The sequence below is a fragment of the Chiloscyllium plagiosum genome, chromosome 12 (assembly GCF_004010195.1).
Source record: "Chiloscyllium plagiosum isolate BGI_BamShark_2017 chromosome 12, ASM401019v2, whole genome shotgun sequence".
NCBI classification, from domain to species: Eukaryota; Metazoa; Chordata; class Chondrichthyes; order Orectolobiformes; family Hemiscylliidae; genus Chiloscyllium; species Chiloscyllium plagiosum.
In genome coordinates this window covers 37,041,117-37,059,810 of record NC_057721.1, presented here as the reverse complement: position 1 = coordinate 37,059,810, position 18,694 = coordinate 37,041,117, and the positions used below count along the sequence as shown (strand labels likewise).

At 38.6% G+C, this 18,694-nt stretch overlaps 1 protein-coding gene and 1 long non-coding RNA gene across 5 annotated transcripts in view; one reads left to right on the top strand and one right to left on the bottom strand.

Annotated features, from left to right (window-relative positions):
* LOC122555108 overlaps positions 1-18,694 on the top strand; it is a 47,619-nt gene that overhangs the window by 448 nt on the left and 28,477 nt on the right. Inside the window, exon 2 of the long non-coding RNA XR_006313173.1 lies at positions 1,247-1,307. This is a non-coding gene — a long non-coding RNA (uncharacterized LOC122555108). The remainder of the gene's footprint in view (positions 1-1,246; positions 1,308-18,694) is intronic.
* Positions 12,081-18,694, bottom strand: part of epha6 (eph receptor A6) — a 674,628-nt gene continuing 668,014 nt past the window's right edge. For all 4 annotated transcript variants that reach the window (XM_043700793.1, XM_043700796.1, XM_043700794.1 and 1 more), the window contains exons 17-18: positions 17,342-17,491; positions 12,081-13,622 (exon numbers count right to left, since the gene is read on the bottom strand). In XM_043700793.1, coding sequence (XP_043556728.1) covers positions 13,508-13,622; positions 17,342-17,491 — 265 coding nt within the window. In that variant the 3' untranslated portion in view covers positions 12,081-13,507. The remainder of the gene's footprint in view (positions 13,623-17,341; positions 17,492-18,694) is intronic.

Here is an 18,694-nt window from a genome sequence, read left to right as displayed (position 1 = left end):
GAGTGGTCTTTTCGGAACGCTGATAGGGGAGGGGAGGGAAATATATCCCTGGTGGTGGGGTCCGTTTGGAGGTGGCGGAAATGACGACAGATGATACGATATATATGGTGGGGTGGTAGGTGAGGACCAGTGGGGTTCTGTCCTGGTGGCGATTGAAGGGGTGGGGCTCAAGGGCGGAGGAGCAGGAAGTGGAGGAGATGCGGTGGAGAGCATCGTCGACCATGTCAGGGGGGAATTTGCGGTCTTTGAAGAAAGAGGCCATCTGGGTTGTACGGTATTGGAACTGGTCCTCCTGGGAGCAGATGCGGCGGAGACGAAGGAATTGGGAATATGGGATTGCGTTTTTACAGGGGGCACGGTGGGAGGAGGTGTAGTCTTGGTAGCTGTGGGAGTCGGTCGGTTTATAGTAAAACTGTGGGAGACGGTCGGTTTATAGTAAAGTCGTGGGAGTCGGTCGGTTTATAGTAAAGCTGTGGGAGTATCTGTGATTTTGTGGACCTCCAAAGGAGACTGAGATTAATCACCTATTTGGTTCCTGGTCTTTATCATGTAGGACTCTGCCATCTTTGAAATGGGGATGATCTTGGATCGTCCTTCTTTGGCTAAAACTTACTATGGGATGACTGTAAAATTGATCTGTTACCTGTGGGCTTGCTTAGCTCTGTCAATATGAAGCTGTTTCTGGTCTTTAGCATGCAAGTAGCTTCCCCAGCCTGTAACCTCATTTTCGTTAAGCCTAATGCTTCTCTTGGTTACAGAGGGGTCCATTATTTATGAAGATCTGACTTATGAATGCTTATATTTATGAATGCAATACCATACAGGGTGTATTTTTAAAGATCTGACATATGCACATTTCCTTGTACTTACGAGCAGCTATTTTATATTGCCCTGCATTGTGTTCTGAATTGTGTACAAATTGACTTATGAAAGGATTCAAGAAGAGAACCTGTTTGCAACCTGAGGACTTACTTAATTCCCAGTATTTAGTTCCCAGTCCTGATCAGCTTGAAACTATGCTTCCATGTAATACACTCCTGTTTAATTTGTCCTTGAATTTTTTCAAATTATTCCTTGTAATCAGTGTATCTGTATAAACTATAGCTATTAGGGACCTTTATCCTAACCTGTCCTGTGTAATGTTTTACTCGTATATTTCTTAATTATGTTCTATCTTTGAGCTTTATCTTTACCTGTATTATATGAAGTACATTCTCTGACTGTCATACTTTTCCCTCTTTTTCAGAATTACCTTCTCCACTGAGCTCTTCCTTCACCACTTCTCCCTATTACTGATTTACTGTGTTGTGAGTACTCTATTTCTCTTCATTGTAACTCTTGAACACCACTTGTCAGTCTCAATTGCATATACACAAAGAAGGCAGTGAGCTAAGCTAAATTAGAAGCTTTTCTAGTATCAGCCAGGCTAACTCAGTTGATAAGAGTGAGGCTCTCAATTTTGGTGGATTAGAGCTCCATGTTGGATGGACTTTTTAAAAACAATATATTTTGTTCTTATTGGTTTTTACCACCTCATTAAAAGATTTTATATTGAAAGTCTGAGGTGGGACTGAGATCACTTTGTGTCAGTACCAGCTCTTAGGTCAATCTGGATTTGTTCCAAGATTTATTAGTTATTGATTTTTAAATAGCTTTCATGCTTAATTATTTATTTTAAAGTGTAATTCCACTGCACTTATTTCTCCCAACGGTGCCATTTTTACTGTTTATTTTACCTTGAAAGTATTTGATAATGAGTTTCCTAATTCAGCCACAGAATATCAATGACTGTGATGTCAGTGACTGCATCTGCTCACGTGCAGTGAGTCCTCTCACCGGGTATTGCAGTCATGAGTTTTGGATTGCTATGCTGGCAGAAAGTGGCCTTTCAAAGGCTCACATTTAAAAATATAAATAAACCTTCCAATTAACTTTTCATCATATCAATTATTTTTAACAATTAAAAATGAGGATGTATGATTATCTCAAATCTCAAAACTTTAGATAAAAAATTTGTTGTTGCTTAAGTCACTACTTAATGCATTCATACCAAATTTCCGATTTTACATTTAGTGAATACCAATTTAAATAAATGGGTTAATCTCTCCAGGAGTATTACAGAATGAAGAAGTTAATACCAGGACATGAAATGTTTGCATGATAAAATGACCAGTAATTTCAACTACTAATACTTCTTACTATGTAGGTTGTCATTCCTCTGATTTCTCAACAATGTGCATCATCTAATATCATTCAAGTCATTTAAATGCTATCAGGGTATTTTTGCATAACTCTCATGTTCATTTTTAAATAAATTCTGCTCTTGTGCTCCATGTCTATCATTGTTTTACATGACTGAATAAGGCATAATGTTGCAAGAAGGCAGTGGGATGTTCAGATACTTTTTATGCCTTTTTACTTCCCAAAATCTGTCCACTATCTCCAAATCACAAGTCAGGAGTATGGTGAAATATCCCCATTTGCCTGTTGACACCATCCAGGATAAAGTACCACATCCACAAATACCCCCACCCCAACACTTAATTGCAGCAGTGTGTACAATCTATGAGATGCACTACAGAAACTTGTCAAAGATCCTTAGACCACACCTTCCAAACTCATGATTACATCCATGTAGAAAGACAAGGGCATCAGATACATGGGAATGCCGCTACCTACAAGTTCCCCTCCAAGCCATTCACCATCCTGATTTGGAAATAGTTTGCTGTTTTTTTCATTGTTGCTGGATCAAAATCCTGGAATTCCCTCCCTATATGGGTCTACTTTTACTTCACAGGTTGCAGAAGTTCAAAAAGGCAGCTCAATGCCACTTTCCTGCAGGCCTTGGTAAGGACAATAAACTGTTAACCCAGCCAATGCTGGCCATGTCCCATGAGCAAATAAAAGAAAACTGGGTTTAGATGCATATGGTACGAGGTTGTACCATTTATATCACAATCTATATCACTGCTTAGGAAAAAGGAAATTCAACCGTAGTCCACACAAGTGAGAATGGAGACAAATAAATTATTTTAATAATGCCCTGGATAGAGTTTCTTATGATGCAATAAAGTGAAAACAATGTAATAAATTTCATTGTTTTATTTAAGTTCAATTATGTAAAGCAAATATATATTTGGTGTTAAGAATGTATGTTCTGGAACTGAATAACTAATGAAGACATTTATATTGCAGTTGTTATTTCATTTACTTTATTCTTCCATGGGGACAGCAAGATCCACACTTGTTACCCATCTCTCATTGCCTCAAATGAAGGGATTTGACAGACTATTTCAGAGGGCATATAAGAACCAACCACATTTCTGTGGAGTCACATGGAGGTCAGACCAGCTAAGATGGCAGATTTCTTTCCCTAAATGCAACTGGTGTACTAGACAGCTTAGACAACCAGTGATAGTTGTCATGTTTACTTGTACCGAGATGAGTTTTATACTCCAAATTTGTTAATTCAATTCAAATTCGATAAGCTGCTGTGGTAGGATTATGAACCCATGTCCCCAGAGCATTAGCTTAGATAATGTTACATTACCCATTCACCATTACCTCTCCATAAACTTTGCACTTTGACAGTTTTACTTTTAACAGCCAGCACTCACGGCCCTGTCTGGACATTGATACACCCTTCACCACATCCTCTCCACCCTGGGAGCTGACCCCCTTCATTTTCTTCAGACCTGACCCTCCTTTCCCTGCTCTGGACTCAACCCTTCTTCATCTGCTCCAAATCCAAATGGTTTTCAATTGTTCCTTGCACGACTCTTCTTAATCCCCCAGGAACTGACTCTATTTCTCCCCTTCCTCCAGGGATCTGACCCCATCACACCCCCTCCAGACTAAACCCACTTCACCCTCTCCATGCCTGACTTGTCTTCATATGCCATGACTTAACACCATTTTATTTGTCCCCGCCTTCACCCTCCTAGGTCTTAAACCCCTTCACCCATTTCAGACCCAACTCTCCTTCATATCTGAGGAGCTGAATCACCCTTACCCCCGGGGACCTGAATTGACCACCTCACATCCCACTTTGGACCCGACACCCCCCCGGGGCCAACCCTCCTTTAATACAGAGATGGTTTCTTCTCATTTGTAAGTTAAAGGTTTTCATGAATGAAAGGAAGATTGCAGTACGTTTTTGCAAAGATGTGACTTTCGTTCATCATGTAAACTGCTTCCACTGAATGAGGGGGTGGATATACTGAGTGCATGTTGATTATACAGAAAATATATTTTGATAGTGCATTTAAGTCCCTGATTTGAGATGGTTATTGATTCTACCTCTTTCAAGAAATCCCTTGCTCCATGCAATCATCTTTCTGCTGGTAGGTAAATGCTGACTCATTGTGTGTGTATGTACCAATTGAAACTTCATTAAGTCGATGACAAATATTTAATATGTACTGTAGATGGACTATAACAATTTTTTAAAAAATCCATCAATTCTGAAGTCCAATTGTAAATGGTATTAATTTCCTTATCTATCTGATTACCATATAAGATATGCTCTAGCATTTTAATGTACATAGGATTTTATCTCCTTCCAGAAACAGACTGGCTACTGAAAAGGAAGCTTTGAGTCATAGAGATGCACAGCATGGAAACAGACCCCTCAGTGCCACTCGTCCATGCCGACCAGATATCCTAACCTAATCTAGTCCCATTTGCCAGCACTTGGCCCATATCCCTCTAAATCCTCCCTATTCACATACCCATACAGATGTCTTTTAAATGTTGTTTTTGTACCAGCGTCCACCACTTCCTCTGGCAGCTTATTCCCATGCATGTACCACCCTCTGCATGAAAAGGTTGCCCCTTAGATCCCTTTTATATCTTTCCCCTTTCCTCCTAAACCTATGCCCTCTAGTTTTGGACTCCCCCATCCCAGGGAGAAGAATTTGTCCATTTACCCTATCCATGACCCTCATGATTTTATAAACCCCTATAAGGTCACTCCTCAGCTTCAAACGCTCTAGGGAAAACAACCCAGTCTATTCAATTTCTTCCTATAACTCAAACCCTCCAACCCTGACAATATCCTAATAAATCTTTTCTAAGGTCCAAGGTCCCTTTGTTCAACAGCCCTCCCTAAGACCTTACCATTAAGTATATAAGTCCTGTTATGATTTGCTTTTCCAAAATGCAGCACCTTGCAGTTATCAAAATTAAACTTCCTCAGCCCATTGGCCCATCTGATCAAGATCCCATTGTACTCTGAGGTAACCTTCTTTGCTGTCCACTACACCTCCAATTTTGCTGTCATCTGCAAACTTACTAATTATACCTCCTATGTTCACATCCAAATCATTTATATAAATGACGACAAGTCGTGGACCCAGCACCGATCCTTGTGGCACTCCACTGGTCACAGGCCTCCAGTCTGAAAAACAACCCTCTACCACCACCCTCTGTCTTCTACCTTCAACCCAGTTCTGTATCCCAATGGTTAGTTCTCCCTGTATTCCATGAGATCTAATTTTGCTATCAGTCTCCCATGGGGAACTTTGTTGAACACCTTACTCAAGTCTATATGGATCACGTCCACGACTCTTCCCTCATCAATCCCTCTTTGTTACTTCTTTAAAAAACTCAATCAAGTTTGTGAGACATGATTTCCCATGCACAAAGCCAAGCTGACTATTCGTAATCAGTCCTTGCCTTTCCAAATACATGTACATCCTGTCCCTCAGGATTCCCTCCAACAACTTGCCCACCACTGAGGTCAGGCTCACTATAGTTCTCTGGCTTTTCCTTACCACTTTCTTAAACAGTGGCACTACGTTAGCCAACCTCCAGTCTTCCGGCAGACTATCGATGATACAAATATCTCGGCAAGAGGTTCAGAAATCACTTCCCTAGCTTCCCACTGAGTTCTAGCACCCACCTGCTCATGTCCTGGAGATTTATCCACTTTAATGTGTTTCAAGACATCCAGCAGTTCCTCCTCTGTAATATGCACATTTTCAAGATGTCACCATCTATTTCCCCACATTCTACATCTTCTATGCCCTTCTCCACAGTAAACACTAATGCAAAATACTTGTTTAGTATCTCCCCCATCTCCCTCCAGCTCCACACATAGGCTGTCTTGCTGATCTTTGAGGGGCCCTATTCTTTCCCTCATATCCTTTTGTCCTTATTGTATTTATGAAAATCCTTTGGATTATCCTTAACCCTATTTGCCAAAGCTATCTCACATCTCCTTTTTGCCCTCCTGATTTCCCCCGTAAGTAACTTCCTACTGCCTTTATACCCTTTTAAAGATTCTCTCAATCACTTCTATGTATACCTCACAGAAATAGTAGCTTGAATAAATTATACCCGATATGCGTTGAAAATATTTCACAAAATATAGTTCAAAAAAGACTGGCATTAAGGATGTAAACTTATCTTTTTCTGATTGAGCTGGTGCTCATAGGCGTGCAGCATTTTACAAGGAATGGTTATAATGCATGAATGCAAATGACAAGCATTGACAACTGTTTAATTTGCTAATAAATAGTTTAATAAATGAACTATTTTAATCTGTAACACTTTTAATGCTTCATTAAGAAATAATAGAAAAATAAAATACAGCAATAAGTAACTTGTACTTTGTACAAAATCTCTTTACATCATTGTTCAGCAGATATTTGCCATACAGCATACTCTGTGTGAATAAATGTCCCAGATTCAGACACCACAATTCTACCTGTCCACTCCCAGCTATAGAGAGCTGAAACTCTAATTACGATTAACTCTAGGCATGCTGGTAAATTATGGAAATTTTACATGAACTGATATTTGTTTAATGAATAAATGCAGTTGGTCCACAGATTGCTTTGCTTCATTTAACAGTTTGAAAACATTTCTGTGTTTGCTAGAGATCAACTGACAACTTTACAAATCTTAGAATTTCAACAAATATTTGTACAACATTAGCTTTTGATATTTGTTGCTCTTGAAAGCTGGCTGTAAACTATTGCTCTGAAGGTTGCAGAAGTGTCTGAGGAGGTCGTAAAATGTCAGGGATTGGACATTTAGGATCACTTCTGTAGCCAGCACAGAAAAGCCTGAAAACCTCAACCATAAATTACTGAACCGTTGGACCTAGCTGTACTCAGGAATAAAAAAAACTTTCAATTATTTTGGTCAGCAAGCTGTTTACAGCTCATATGTGGTTCTGACAGGAGGGAATTGCATCTGCTCTTATCCACTGACATTAATGACAGTATAGTATTGCTTACTTGCATTAATTGGTAAATAGTGATGAAAAATACAAAGAAATACATACATCTTTTTGAAACTTCCCAGTCATTTACAGGTACCTTTCTTTTCTGCTGTTCAGACCTTTGACAATCACAAATCATATCCTCTTGAAGCAGTGGGTAGCCAATTTACTCCAAACCTTCTATAAGTGGTACTTTAAAGCTAAACGCCCCTGGTGTATTTACCTGGAGTTAGTCATCATCAAATTTTATATTTCTTCTTTTTTGAATTATCCCTGCTCTGGTTAAATTTGGGAGCTTCATTTGCAGGAATTGTAAAGGTAACCTCCTGAGAAATAATTAGATATGCTACCAGTATGTAGAATCCTTTCAGCCAAATACTACAGGCCAAGGTTATGAGAAAAAGTGATCCACTTTTACCAAATCATTGAAATTCTGCTAAGACCACAAGAAAATATGTTTGTAAATTGGCAGAAATTGCATTTCTCCTAGTAGACCCTTTATATATCCATAAGAACTGCTAAAAAACAGAAATATTTTATGTGCTTTTTCAATTCTGAAAATTTTATCTACTGTACTTTTATTTCAGTTGTATGGGCTGTAGTTAACGTTGATCCATTTAACCGAAGCTAACAAATATTTAAGGAAATAGGGTGCATGTAACAACCTTAGTTTTCAGAGTTGGTTTAATCTTAAGGGGGAGAAATAAAGTCTTTTGAGGGTGTTAGGATTACTATAAATGTAAATTACTTATTTGTATCTTATTAAACACTTAAAGACAAATTTTGAGTTAGGTCAAAACAATAGTATTATAGAACTGTTGTTCAATACAAAGTCTACATAAGTGTTTAATAAAGTGAAAATGACTTGAAATAATCATCTTTCATTGTATGTTAAGTGGCTCGACTACTAAAGGGAATTGATAAATAGTTGAATGGAAAAAAAGACTACAGGACCATTGGAAAAATTCAGGACGGGCTGCAAGGCCTCCTTCTGCAATGCGTGAATCTATAATAGATTCGTTCACTTTACGTTGTTATTGCCAGCAAGGCTCAATCTTGGTAAAATTTGAAGAGGAACTTCTGCTTCCACGAGTAGTAGGACAAGCCATTTCACCTTTGTTACAGATTCCACCAACACTAGACTTAGACCCTGGCCACTTGAATGTTAAGTCTGTTTGAATAAATCAGACCAGCTCTGCTGATGTGTCACTAGACTCAAAATGGTGACTCTGCTTTCTCTCCACAGTTGCTGCCAGACCTGCTTTCTCCAACAACTTATATTTTTGTTTCAAATTTCAATGGTTCATTGTTATTGTTGTGATCATATGACCAAAGACTGGTGATCTTTTCAAACTTTCCAGATTTCTGTTTGTATACTAAGATTGTGTTCTGTATTGAATTAGGTTAGATTCCCTACAGTACGGAAACAGGCCCTTTGGCCCAACAAGTCCACACCGACCCTCCGAAGAGTAACCCAACCAGACCCATTCCCCTACGGTATATTTACCATTAACTAATGCACCTAACACTATGGGCAATTTAGCATAGCCAATTCACCTGTGGGAGGAAACCAGAGTACCCAGAGGAAACCCATGTAGGGAGAATGTGCAAACTCCCCACAGACAGTCGCCCGAGGCTGGAATCGAACCCGGGTCCCTGGCGCTGTGAGGCAGCAGTGCTAACTGCTAAGCCACCGTGCCGCCCCACAGGAATAGCTGATCCCAGACATAGAGGGTGTGCTACAATTGACTTTAATGACATTATACTGGTTTTAATCACCTTCTAGTAACCCCTTCTAAAAAGTGCATGTGAAACTGTTGGATCAAGACAGCAGCATAATCATATCTAGGTCTCAAATGTTACAGCTGTGGGAACATACTTCCTGTTTAGGCTCATACATTACGATGAGAATGAAATACTATAATCCTTGTGATAGAAGCAAAATTATAACAATGAAAAGAACTGCCTTCAGGAGAAGAGAGGATAAAACTGTAAAAGTAGCACACAATACCAATCTGGGACATGTCTAACAAAATTGCTGAGCAAACTGATTTCTTTGTAAATGCAATTAAAATTAAAAATTTGGTGGTTTTAACTTGAATAAAGCATTAATATTAGCTGCTGATTAGCAGAAAATAATCTTAAGAGTTAAAGATTATATTTTCTCGAGGTTGATATTTTTAAAAAATCCCTATATCATTGAAAAAGACTAATGATCCAAAAACCGAGTTTAAAAATTCAACACCCTGATGGTAATGTGTGTTCTGGTTTTACAGAAGCAGTAAAAATGCAGAATAAAAACTGAACGAACTGCAGATGCTGTAAATCAGAAACAAAATTGGAAATTGCTGGAAAAGCTCAGCAGGTTTGGCAGCATCTGTGGAGAGAAATCAGAGTTAAAGTTTTGGGTCAAATTACTCTTTCTCAGAACAATATAGAATCCTGTGAGTGAACAGCATCACAGCAGAGAAGTTGTTCTGTGTCTATGATTTACACTTGCTTGTTAAGGGGGAGTATTAGAAGTCTATCAGAAGAAACATTATTCTTGGCAAAATTAACCAAATCAGACCAAGGATACAACTATTTAATCAAAGGCTTAGAGACGCCATGAAATTTACTGAACAAGAGACCCGTGACACATAACAGAGAGTGAAATCACTGGCAACAAAGCAAATTATCTTGTATTTGAGAAGATTAATTTTAAAAATGGACTTGAAATGGGCTTTAAATCATAACAGTAGCATGTATCTTGTTGATATAGATTAACGATAGGGATGCTGCTAACATGGACTGATTAATGGGAGGCAAATGTTAAATACACCATATGTAGCATTCTGACTGTTAAACTGAGTAGAATTTTGTAAGTTGTTATATTTTGAATAGTATTTATGAAAATTCACAAAAATGCTAATAATTTTTCAGTCTCTGGGTGGAAATTTTACAGCTATAAGATGTATTGTTATGTTTGAGACTGTCCTTCATTTAACAAAAAAAGGAGTCATGTGACCTGTTCTGCAGTTTTCCTGATAGCAAGCCTGGGCTTTAACTGTTAGAGACTAAAGGAGGCCAAGATTGAAGATATAACATCTACAATTGCAAGCAATGGCAGGGTCTCATAAAATGAATGTAATGATTGTAAGGCTGTGAACTGTTATGCCTTAATCTGTCCATTTGATTCCAAAATATCAGATTGTTGGCCTCTTATACAAGTGATATTAGGTCCATGTGATTCAGGCTGGAAAGATCAAGTTTGTGAGGAATGACTGGAAGATTCACCTAGTCTGGATTAGAATCTCTGGCGGAGAAAGCTCACTGCAAAAGATAGTTGAGATTAAAAATTCACTGACCAAGGAAATAGGAGACTAGAAGCAAATCATAGGGAGTTAAGAATCACTTTGGACTGGTTCTAGGAAAACTGAATGTCCAATTGAAGGACAGTGTACAATAGATAATGGTGGTTTATTTAGTTTTAAACATTCTGTCCTGTAGTTTAAAGCATGAAGAGACCACAAAAAATGGTGTCCATTGTGACTTTCGTTTGCTTGTTATTGTGAACATTTTAAAATATGAAATCTTGACATGTTATTTGTTCAGCTATTAAATGGAAGTTAATTTTTTTAAGCTACCAGTTTCTATGGGAACCAAAAGATTGTTTTAATGAACTGCCATTTTGTTCAGAATTTTAAGTTCTTCACTAATACGTGTTCAAACATTTGCTGAATCTTTATTTTCATCTTTTCATGGCAGCTATAAAATGTCCTTGCATTTCCTACATCATCCTAGTGAGACTGTCATTCACTAATTCACACTTTGTGTCAATGCATTGATCCACGTAATGTATAGGCTGGCTGAAACTTGATAACAGTTGCCAAACTGTAGTTAATCTGAGGTTACTGATATGTAAGCTAAACATTCCAAACTGTGAAACCAACGACTAGAGAAATAAAGTGAAACAAATGTAGCAACTCTCAATATCTTATAGGGTGCTTTTTGAACTTGAGGTGGGATTTGGCTAGATGAGGGAACGGATGATTGGGGCATTAATGCCAAGCCCCCCTCTCTTAATCTGGTATGATGATAGATTTGTCTAAACAACCTGCTCAGAGATGTTATAACACACCTTTGGAACAGATGGGACTTGAACCCAGGCATCCTGGCCCAAAGGTAGGAACACAATCATTGTACCAGAAGAGCCTTACCCAAGACATTTTATCTCCTGGGCTTCATGTGAATGCAGCAGTAAATGTTGAGGAAGCAGGAGACCACCCAGAATAAGCAAAGGGAGTCTTATTGACAAGGATGTCAGTTGTGGAAAGTGGGTTTCAGAAAGGTGTTACAGCAGAAAAGAGGAAAGAACTGGGGCAGGGGAGGTCTAAACTTTCCCAGCGGGACCCAGAGGATCACTTGAGGGTAAAAATGACATCAAAGGCTCAACAAAATAACTTTTGTACTTGGGAGTCTCCTGGCTTTGGATCCTCTGCCCATTGAAATTCCATAGAGGTAATCCCAGAGAGGACTTTTTCCACAAGCAAAAGTTAAACTTGAAGTTAACTCCTGGTGACATTATTAGACCTTAATCTGCATCTTGAAAGATGATCCATGCTAGCTTTATGTGGGGACCCTTGCCAACTAGGTGGCATGGTGGCCCAGTGGTTAGCATTGCAGCCTCACAGCACCAGGGACCAAGGTTCAATTCTAGTCTCGGGCGACTGTCTGTGTGGAGTTTGCACATTCTCCCTGTGTCTGCATGGGTTTCCTCCCACAGTCCAAAGATGTGCAGGTTAGGGGAATTGGTCATGCTAAATTGCCCATAGTGTCAGACGCATCATTGGGAGGGAAATGGGTTTGGGTGGGTTACTCTTCGGAGGGTTGGTATGGGCTTGTGGGCCGAAGGGCCTTTTTCTACACCATAGGGTATCTAATCTAACTACTTTGAAAAGTAGATTGAAGTCTAACCGGCCACTCCGGGGTTCCTGTAGCAATACATAACTTTAGAAACCTAATTTACAATGTGTTGCATCCCTACCTCGGAGCCTCTCCAGTTTCAAATTCTACTGCAAGTTATGATGGCCATTGATATTGTCAGCAGGTTGAGTGTCAACGTGTAAATCCCTCCAACACTCGCCAATGATATGATGTGAGTGAGAAAAATGTGTGGCAGCCATTTGATGGAAGAATTGGAGTCTATTTTTAATATTCACAGCTATAAGCTACAATATGCATGAATATGTCATCACAGAAATTGGACTTCTTATTTTTTGGTGTGGTGACTGACTCAGTAAGCTAGATGGCTGGCATGGATCAGCCTGGGCTTCAATCCCTGGGCTGGACTGGGAAGCTGGCTTCTTGCCCTCCCTGTAGTGAAGTTTGTGGCGCTGTGGATCAGATCTGTCTTTGGACAGAGAACTCAAAAGGAAAAAGAAATGACAACTGTTATTCATGGCAATCTGAAGTGCTCAACAGTCATAATTGTAGGCACAATCTCAGAAACATAGGTGCACCTATGAACAAAATGGTTGCAGATTAAGGCCTAATAAATACTCACTGATATTAAAAGGCAATAGCCTGGTGATGGCATTAAATTGCTAACTACATTTTCTTTTCTGTAAAAATATACCTACACACATAAAATTCGTTCTCAGATGAACACAAAATGAAATAAGGCAACTCCCACATCTATTCTCATGAGTTAAATTGCAAGATCTTTTAGACTCAATACTTTCAAGTTCAGTTAATGTCTATTTTATCCATATACTAGCATACCAAGAATTAATTTGAAATAAAGAAAAAATCCTTTCGGATCTGTACAGGATAAATTACAAAAAGAACATATTAAAGTCAATCTTTTGATTGCACATTTGATATTAGCAGCTAAACAGTCACAAACATGGAAAAGAGATTACTTCTCAACCTATAACTCTAAACGTATCAATACTGTTGCAGCCACATGGCCATTAGAATATTACTGCAAGAGGTATCCATCTACACATGAACTGTTCTTTAAATAACAATGGAGTAATTGGCAATTAGTGTTTCTTAGACTCCACTTTATTAGCAATAGTTTGTTAGCTCTATGGGGAATTGGTTCGTAAAGTTTTATCTAAAGTACGGAAACTTGTGGAGGCTTAAGATTCATGTTGAAAACTTGTCCAAATTAAGGAAATGTCAACTATCAATGTCTCATCATACTTTCCACATAGACAAAGCTAGGCATTGTAGTTATAAAATGTTCTCCCACCGAACTTGCTGAGATAGAACTCAATAACATTAGTAGTGTATTCACACATGAAATCCTTTCTCCTGTATGTGGAACATGTGCAGTCTCAAAGTCTGTATACTGCTCACTATTCGTCTCTGATGTCCTATTAATGTGACCCCAATTCTTCTCACATCACTAGAACAAAACAAAGTAAAACTGAATTATGTCATAGTATGTTAAAGATTGGAAGTTTATATGAAAATATACAATCCACTCTGAAAACAAAGCCAGCTATTTCATTCATCTTTAGGAATCACCTAAAACTGAAGAAAGAAACAATGGTGATCCCAGCATATTACACTTGAATAAATTGACTGAAAACATATATGATACAGATAAAGGAAGCAGCAGTGATATAGCATAGTTCTTATTTTTCTATATTTCTGCATATACTAGCAAAATCGTAACAGACAGGAGGTTCATTTTGAACAGTTTGTGACAAATCTGGCAACTTGCAAACATTTTAAGATTTGTCATTTAAGTCTAAGTCAATTAGACATTTTGAGAATCGTCCATCATCCGATTTGTTGTCTCTGACCTCTCTCAACTTTCTGCCTCAAATTTCCATTGCCCAGCACTCCAAACATTTTAAATACACCTTCCACATAGGGAAACCAGTACATTTTAAAATTCATTCACAGGATTGGGGGCATCACTGGGTGGACTAGCATTTATTGCTCACCCCTAATCATTAACAATTAAGAATCAACCACATTGTTGTGGGTCTGGAGTCACATATACAGCAGACCAGCTAAGGACAGTAGTTTCCTTCCGTAATGGACATTAGTGAACCTAATGGGGTTTTCCCCTGACAGTTGATGATGGTTTCATGGTCATCATTAGACCCCTAATTCCAGATAGATTGTAAGAAATATTTCAAAAGGGAAGATTTACTTATGATTGCTCATCTTTATAAATCAATGTAGCTCCCAGGACTTTTTCTCATAGAAAAGGAGAAAGAAAATATGGACGAGATGCATCGAGTGAACTGGAGATTACTTTTGTCTATTTACTCACATTGAAGTTTACAAATGTCAGAATGCTCATAGCACAATAAATGTTAATCTGCATTAAATTGGGTGGTAATGCTGGCCAAACAGATACTTATAGACAGATTAAACCAGTGAGCAAGAAGGTGGCTGGTGAGGTATAATGAGGGGAAACATGACAATATTCACTTCAGTATCAAGTGAAAGAGGCAAGATATTCTTGAATGGTGAGAAAATTAAAAATGCTGATGTTGAGAGGCAATTATACAAAGAACACAAAGCTAGCAAGCAATTAGGAAGGCAAATCATGCTGTGCTTTTCGCATTATTTGGAAGTAACAAATATTGAGTAGCATGGACTCAGTTCACCTGAAAAGCTCTACCACATTAATTAACTTTTTTGACTGTTTCTATTTACAGCAAGTTGAAGTTATAGATAAATGTGTGTGCATCTGCCTGTTAGTTTTCTTCTTGCTGGACAGCACATGGCAATTGACCAGTTTTACAACTAATTATTTCTCAATAGCATCCCCGTGGGAAAAAGGAATAATACTTGGAAATGAACATGCTGGGCATACTGGAGCTACATTATGAGATGTCTGGGATGTGTTGGCTCAGTATGAGTCAGTTTCATGTTTTATTAATTTTTATTTTTGTAATATCAAGCTCCAAAAACTCTTGTTGAACGCCTTGATGAAGTCCATATAGACAATGTCTATCACTGTCTTCATCAATCTTCTTCAAAAAATGCAATCAAGTTAGTGAGACAATTTCCCACACACAAAATCATGCTGACTCTCCCTGATCAGTCTTTGTCTTTCCAAATGCATGTAAATACCATCCCTCAGAATCACCTGCAACAACTTACTTGCCAGTGATGTTAGGCTCACCAATCTATAGTTACCTGGGATTTCCTTACAGCATTTATCATCATAGTCATTGAATCCCTATAGTGTGGAAGCAGGCCATGCAGCCCATCAAGTCCACACCAATCCGCTGAAGAACAATCCAGTCAGACCCAACCCCCCTACCCGAACCCTTAACCCTGAATTTCCCATGGCGTATCCACCTAGCCTGCACATCCCTATGGCACATCTTTGGACTGTGGGAGAAAATCAGAGCAGCTGGAAGGAACTGACTCAGACACAGGGAGAATGTGTAAACTCTGCACCGACAGTCACTCAAGGGTGGAACTGAACCCGGGTCCCTGGCACTGTGAGGCAGCAGTGCTAACTGCTGAGCCACTGTGCCTATAATGGCATCACATTAGCAAATCTCCAGTCTTCCTGTATCTCACTCATGACTATCGATGACACAAATATCTCAGCAAGAGGCCCAGCAATTTCTTCCCGAGCTTCCCGCAAAGTTCCGGGAAATACCTGAACAGGTCCTGGGGTGTTTATCTGCCTTTGTGTATTTTGAGACCTCCAGCACCTCCCTCTCTTCAGTAATATGAACTCTTCTCAAGACATTAATATTTATTTCCCAAGTTCCCTGGCTTCCAAGTCCTTCTCCACAGTAAAGTTTGGTGCAAAATATTTGTTTAGTATCTCACCTATCTGCTATCATTTCACATAGAAATTGTCTTGCTGATCTTTAAGGGGCTCTATTGTCTCCGTAGTTACTCTTTTGCCTGTTATGTATTTATAGAATCTCTTTGGATTCTCCTTAACTCTATTTCCCAAAGCTATGTCATGTCCCCTTTTTGCCCTCCTGATCTCCCTCTTAAGTATACTCCCATTGCTCTCATGCTCTGCTATGGATCCCAGCTGTCAACATCTGATATATTCCTCCTTCTTTTTCTTGATCAGAGCCTCAATTTACCTAGTCAACCAGCATTCCCTACACCTACCAGCATTGACCTCCAGACCCACAGCAACGTACCATCTTTGAACTCTTGTTGACTCATTTGTAAAAGCTTTCCACTTTCCAACCATGACTTTATCTGCGAGTAGCCTCCCTCAATCAATGTCTGAAAGTTCCTGTCTAATACCATCAAAATTGGCCTTACTCCAGTTTAGAACTTCAACTTTTTGATCAGATCTATCCTTTCCCTAAATATTTTAAACTAATAGAATTACAATCAGTTGGCCCAAAGTGCTCCCCCACTGACACCTCAGTCACTTGCATTGCCTTATTTTCCAACAGAAGGTTAACTATTGCTTCTTCTCTAGTAGGTGCATCCACATATTGAGTAAGAAAGTTTTCGTGTACACATTTGACAAATTCCTCTCCATCTTAGGCCTCAACATTATGAGAGTCCAACAGTTAAAATCTCTTACCATTACAACCCTAATTTTCTTACAGATATCTGAGAGCTCCTTCATATTTGCTTTTCAATTTCCTGCTGACTATTAGGGGAGCTATAATCGATCCCAACAAGGTGATCATCCCTTTCTGGAAAATGATGAAGAAAATTACTTAGTAGAACCAAGAGATACGTTAGAGAAATAACATGATAATGGTAAAGCAGTGTGGTAAAGGAGAAAATTGTTATGCTGAGATAAAACTGGAAGAAAGGGGAAGTTGAAGTGGAAACAAAAGGGGAATCCCTTGCTTGTATGCTTAAAGCACAATTAATTTATAGAAATAAACTGAACTTAAATTACTGGACAGTATTAGATTAGTTGGAAGAAGGGATACCTCAGGAATAGAGGTTCTGGTTCAATTTAATCAGATTCATAACTTGTCCAGCAATTTCTGTTTTGTTTGCTTCAATATGTTCTCTCTTTGATGAAGCAAATTACATGCATACCTTAATCTAAAATCACATACCAATGAGTGCAAATGCTGCCCAGACAATAGTCTCAGAGAAGTGAGATTTGAGCAGCTACCATAAGATGTTGTGACATTATATTCTACTTACTCAATACTCATCCTTGTGACTGAATCCAAACTTGTGAGGCCTGCGGCCATGAAATTGCTCTTGTACTGTTCCATTTTGATTGAGTCCAGCCAATCATTTACGGAGAGAAACAAAGAAAACTCTGGCAGTTCACCAGGAGATTCTGGTAATCTGTATTAAAAGAAATTCAAAAGTATTCTGCATTTGTTGCATTCATAATGAAACTGTTACACATGTCCTTACATTATTTGGAGCCTGACCAGAAGGCGGCAACATTTTATCAGGTGAAAATTAAAGCTGATAACCAGAACAGCTATTCCATGTGTGTGATTTATGGCTACAGTTCATCACCTGAACACAAAATGTTACCCATTTGCTTTGATCTCATACAAAGAATCGAATGCTTACTGAGAAATATTTGAAATAAATCCCAAGAGAAACAATAAACATAACCAGAAAATTATGATGAAGTGGGCTCAATCAGGTGATAAGTAGTTGGTCTACAGTGTGAAGAAAAAGATTCAATAAACCATTTTGCAGTATAAAGCAAAAGAAAATGTAAAACAATTAATTAATAGTGTCAGTCGTGTCTCAGTTAGTAGCACATCAGCATCTGAGATAGAAGACTTTGTGTTCAAATCCCACTCCAGAACTTGAGCACAAAAATACTAGTCAATTGCAGTTCAGAGACAGTGTTGCATTGATGGAGGTGCTGCTGTTTTGATGAGATAAACTGAGGTCTCGTTTAACTGCCCAAGTGGTTGTTAAAAGTCCCATGGCAATATCCTGAAGAACAGCAAGGGAGTTGTTCTCAGTTTCTTACTCAGAATAATGCCCACATCCCATGAATGATTTAAGTAAAACACAATCAACCAATAGTCTGATTTTGGGGGCTCTCCTGTGACACATAGATCGTGTCCCTACCAGTTCAAGTCCCACCTCCTCCAGAGATGTGGAATAACATGTTTGAACAGATTGGTTAGAAAAATAGGTTAAGTACCAAAAAAAAATTGACATTAATAATGCGAGAAATGTAAGGTTAAAGGTTGAATTGATTATTTGGTTTTCTCTTTAAAAAAGAGGTGTGACTTTAATATCAGATCTTTAAAATCACTAAAGAATTTGAGTGTCATCATCAAATCGAGAATTGGGAATTTCACCAAAGTTGCTTGCCTTTGTCCCAGTTGTGTCAGGCTCTAAGATTTTCATTCTGCTGAAGCAAATGAGGGGATAACCTAGTGAAATGAACAAACATAACTGGAAAACTTAGAAACTCATAAATCTGTCAAAATAAATACAATTCACTTCATTGAATTTTGAAAACCATTAGAAAACCAATACATGAAAAGCATACTATTAGAAGACCAAAACTAT